The sequence below is a fragment of the Myotis daubentonii genome, chromosome 1, assembly GCF_963259705.1.
Source record: "Myotis daubentonii chromosome 1, mMyoDau2.1, whole genome shotgun sequence".
Lineage (NCBI taxonomy): Eukaryota > Metazoa > Chordata > Mammalia > Chiroptera > Vespertilionidae > Myotis > Myotis daubentonii.
The window spans coordinates 202,679,667-202,684,858 of record NC_081840.1 but is presented as its reverse complement, the minus strand read 5'-3'; the positions used below and the strand labels follow the sequence as shown (position 1 = coordinate 202,684,858).

Sequence of the window (5,192 nt, the reverse complement as noted above, 5' to 3'; positions counted from 1 at the left end):
CTACAGCTTCTACCTTTGAGCTGGAGGATCAGAGAGATCACACAGATACGGACGGTGCTCCATTCTCCAGCCATATTTAAGCTCATCATGTTTGTATGATTATGTGGAAACCTGATAATATTTTATCCATTAAAAAATGAACAGCAAGCGGTTGACAGAATCTTTATTGTAAACGGAGGTCATTAATAGTTGTTACAAACTGAACTGAAACTCAAAGTTAGCAATCTGAATCAGATTTATAGGTTTCCTTTTGTTTGGCATAACTTGTCATCTTTGCACCTGCAGCACTTTTAAAAAGATTGCTAAAATTATCAGCATATCAATGGTCTCCTTTATGTCAAGTTTAGAACCAGAACATTCTTACCCTCTTAAGAAAACTCATTCAAAACTAGGTAGAACTTCCACCTTTTATCATCAAAGCTATTACACAATTTTTTTTTTACAATGCAAAAGAATACAAATAAGTATATTTTAAATATTACAGACCATATATGGGCAGTCCCCATCTTGTGTCGTTTTGCATATTCCTACCTGCTGTAAAGTATCTTTCTTTTATTTCATGTGTCCCCCTGACCACTGCAATCCACTCTGAAGTACCGCATTAGCCACCTCCCCCAGCCTGCTGCTAGTCACAGCAGTGCTCAGCTTAGGGGAGGAACAGCTGGTAGAAAGAGGAACGTTAACATTTCAGTTTATAGAAAAATACCATCTGGTGGTGAGAATGAGTAGCTGAAGCTTTACTGTTATGCAAAATAGGTCACAGGTAAAAAGGATGGTTTGTTCTTGATCTGCTCTCCAGTGAATTTTCCACTCTACAGTTCAGTGAAAAGGCAAGGACCACCTTCAAAGTGTCCTCAAATACTATACCTGTTACCTTAACAATCAGTTCTATAAAACATCAAAATATCCTCTAATGTCAAAAGCACCTAATGGAGATGTATCAAAAACAGAAGTATTTCTCAAAGAGGAGCAAAAATAGATATTTCATGAATTATATTCAATAAATAAAACATTGTTAAGATAGTGTTTTGTAGTTTTTGTAAAAATATTTTAAGAAATATTCAAAACAAATCTAAATAGAGCAGACAAGTGATGGATGTAAAATTTAAAAATATACTAGGCATCTGAATGGACATTTCAATGATTTTTTCTTGAATATCACTCAGATGTTAATTGGTACTGAATATATTAAAATAGGTTCTGAATATCACTGCAACTATAATACTCAGAGGTCATAAATTTCATTCTCTTTTTTCTTCATTTAAAAACTGCACTCGGTACTGTATAGCAAGCCAGTTTCTATTTTAGTATACTTTAGTACACTATTCATAATCTCTAAGGCATTTGGTTGTTCCATCAGAGAGAACTGTAACATGCTGAATGCAAACTGTTTTTGTATTGATTTTCCTATCCACACAGCTCAAAGTGCCCATCCCAGAATGTAGGCCGGGGCCTACGATTCATCACTGCTGCCTCCTTACAGCACACTACTGCAAAGTCTCTGTCCCTGACACTGTGCGTGTCTTAACAATACCAGAGAGTGCCTTTCAAGTTGAATAGAAAATACATTAAAAATCACTGACTTGAGGGTTGAAAATCATTCCAGTGGGATGGTGGTATTATAACAGAGATCAATTCTCATACTTAAAACTGACTTGTATTATTTTCTGCATTGCACCCTTAGTCCAGTGCTTCCCAACTCTTTTCAAGGCATGGCACTCATTAAAAGGGGTAGTAACTATATGGTGCACACTGGGGTGAACTCACCAGCCATTCTGGACAGCGGGACTTGCCACTTCTTACTGTGCTGCACTGGGGGCTGAGGGTATGTGTTTGGCAACCCTTTTCCCCAATTCAGGTACTCCAGTGCGCCATGGCCCACCAGTCAGGAAACTGGGAAACCCATTACCAGGCCAATTTGACATTTTGGAACTAGCTTAGGAGAGTTTAAAATCTGAAGGGATTGGCTTTTTTTTTTTTAAACATGAGGCTGATTGGTTTATTTTTTAACCAGAGTAAGTATACCTGCTTGATTTCTTTTTTAAAATTTGTCTAAAGTTGATTTGATTCTTATCTGTAAGTCTGAATTAGTCTTTGTTCATCTTTGTAGAGTTTTAAATAATTGAAACCAATGCATTAAGTGAAAATAACAAGGTATTTGGAAGCAAGTGTATCTAGGTTTGAATCCCAACTCTGCTATTTTCTACCTGAGATCAGGCAAGCTTCTTAAGTTTCTGATCCTCAATTTCTTAATGGTAAAAACTGGGACAATAACGTCTACTTACAGAGCTCGAGTGAGAATTAGAGAGAGTACACATGCAACACCTAGACAATGCCTAGGATGTATAAGAAGCTTAATAAATGACAACTGTCATCATTACCTAAAAGTTAAACCTAGGATGGTATTTTAATTTCTACCACATGGTGAACAGTTAATACTTATTAATATTTAACAAGTAAACATTCTATTACAGAGTATTCTTCCTAGTGCAAAACTAAGGAACCACACACAGTCTTTTACTACCTCACATATTTGCAGTGAGAATGTGGCTGAAAGTTAATGTACTAGAAACCTGTCTTGCCTCTTAGAAGCGAAAAGAGAGCATTTAACACTTATTGACAGTGTACCTTTCAAACACCTTGAGGGGGTCTAGCCCATTAGTTACCAAAAGCTTACAGTGAATCTAACAGCTGCTTCAGCCCTTTATCTTTTAGACAAGGAATAGTGGAGTTTTAAAAACACTTTTAAAAAATTTGGATTTTATTCATATCTGATAATTATTTTAGAAAACATTAACTTGAAGATCAGTGCAACTTAATGAAAGGTCTATTAGAATTTAGGCTCTCTGAGACTGCTTTAAATATGGAGATTATAATAGATACAGTAGTGCTCTGCAGATAAAATAATTACCAGTATCACAAACTCTGTAAAAACATAATTGCATGCATACTCTTAAAAAAAAGTCAAGATATGAACATATTGAAGACTCTCCGGTTTCTAATGAGTGTTCCCGCAGGGGTGGTCTGAGACCTGGCAGCCCATGTTCTGGCCTGTCACCTGCACCTTGAAGAGAGTCCCGTCGGCACACATGCAGAGCTTGTAGCGCACCCACTCCCCAGCACCAAGCTGGTCCCCACTGGAGGAACTAGGCAGGCGAGTGGTGCTAACCATCACGGTTCCATTGAGGATGATGCTGTTTTCCTAGGAGGAGAATAATAAGACCTATTTACCTTCACAAATGGGGATACAACAAGTTTAATAAACAGAACTTACTGGAATATTAACAAGTAAAGAAGGCAGTAAGTGAGAGTGATGTCGTGACCAAAACGACAACACAGAAACCAAAACTAATGTCAAGATCCAACCAGTGACCTTTTAGTAATAGTTTACAACATACACCAATACACTTGTTACACAATTTACTTCTCACTAGTTATAATTACAGCAGAATTCCTAAGTGCATAATGAGGCTGATGTTGACAAGGTCTCAGACCATTTTATTTACTTCCTGAGAGAGTTTTCACAGTTACTGCTTGGTAAGTTTCTGATGATGCTAAGAAAAAGAATTTTCCCCTAGAGAAAATTTACTTTAATTCCCACTGTTTCTGCATCAAACAGATACAGATTCAAGCGTACACTTTTGAAGACCAGGGACTCCAAGGAACTGCCCGGAGGGCCTCTTCTTCAGTTCCAGGAGCTTTCTTGTATTACAGGCCCTTCTATCTCCCTTCTTTGCTCTGTTTCCTTTTCTTCTTTTCATTCATTAACAAATAATTATTAAATGTCTACTCTGTGTTGGACACTATTCTAGGTGCTGGGGATACAGCAGCCAACAGACAGGCAAAGTCCAAGTTCTGCAGCAGCAGCTGGCATTTAAATGGGGAGGGGCAGACAATAAACACACCAACAGGAAAAGCTAACAGGACATCATCTGAGAAAAGTCAGCCAGGGTCCGTAGAGAGGGACCAGGCAGGGTTCCACTTTAACAGGTGGCTGGGAAGGCCTCTCTGATGAGGTCAAAGTCCAGAGGAAACTGGGTCATGTGAAGGAGTGAGCCATGTGGGTGAATGGGGAAGGAAACCATACACCGAAGGCTCCAAGGGGAAGATGTGCCTGGGGTTCGGGAGCAAGTAGGGGGCCAGTGTGGCTGAAGCAGAGAGACTGAGGGAGCAGATTGGTAAGAGATGAGTCAAAGAAATAATCAGGGGCCACATGTAAGGCCGGGGAATGGACTTTGGCTCTTACTCTGAACTAGATGGGAAGCCATTTGTAGGGTTCTGAATAGGGAAGTGATATGATCTTTTGAAAAGGATCACTCTGGCTGCTGTACAGAGAACTGACTACAGGGCGAAAGGGGAGTCAGGGACCCTTAGGAGGCTGTTGAACAGCGCAGCAGGAAAGGGTGGTGGCAGTGGCAGTGGCGGTGGCAGAGCCTGAAGGCTTTGCTGATGGACTGTTGTGTTTGAAATGCCTATTAGATAGTAAAGTACAGTAAGTAGTTGGATATGTGAATCTTAGTTCAAAGGAAAGATTAAAGCAGGAATTTGAGAATCATCAACTTATAGAGGGTATTTAAAGCAATGAGAGAAAGTTGGTTATGAAGTAACGAAAATGGCTCATTGATCAGGAAGTGATAGTATAATAGACTAAATATAGTCCAATTTTGTTCCAATGCTGCCATCGTGTGGTCATTTAATTTTATTTTCTTTAAATTGCTAGTGCAGTTATTTTTAAAAGCAGTTTTATAAAATTCTAATTATTAGCTATACACTTAAAACTAACCACTAATATTAACTAAATTACAAAGCTAATTATCTTTTCAATATTGGCCTTTATTTCTTTAACTGTGGAAAAATGGATATGGTGTATGTATATTACAAATTATTTTAATAATTGTCATATTAACAACAGGTAGAATTTCCAGGTAGAAAAAAGTAAAAGACTTAGGTCACTTGCTAATGGCTAGGTACAAATCTATCACACTTATTGTTTCTTTGAGTTTCTAGTGCAGAGAACAATGCCCCCACTGTGACCATTCTTCAACACTATTTGTTTAGAGGAATGTAAAAAATACCCTGTATTGCTATTGAATTTTTGGCAAGAATCACATTTTATGTCCATCTTTTTTATTCAGAGATTGGAATATGTGCTTTAGGGGGGGAAAAGCTATTTATGAAAGTAAAAGAACTTA

The 5,192-nt window shown here is 38.1% G+C and overlaps 1 protein-coding gene across 2 annotated transcripts in view; it reads right to left on the bottom strand.

Annotated features, from left to right (window-relative positions):
* SGCB (sarcoglycan beta) overlaps positions 1–5,192 on the bottom strand; it is a 42,617-nt gene that overhangs the window by 24,197 nt on the left and 13,228 nt on the right. The window contains exon 6 of one of the 2 annotated variants that reach the window (XM_059671486.1): positions 2,997–3,202. In XM_059671486.1, coding sequence (XP_059527469.1) covers positions 2,999–3,202 — 204 coding nt within the window. In that variant the 3' untranslated portion in view covers positions 2,997–2,998. Of the gene's footprint in view, positions 1–150; positions 3,203–5,192 lie in introns of those variants that run through there. The other variant, XM_059671477.1, reaches the window with a different exon arrangement.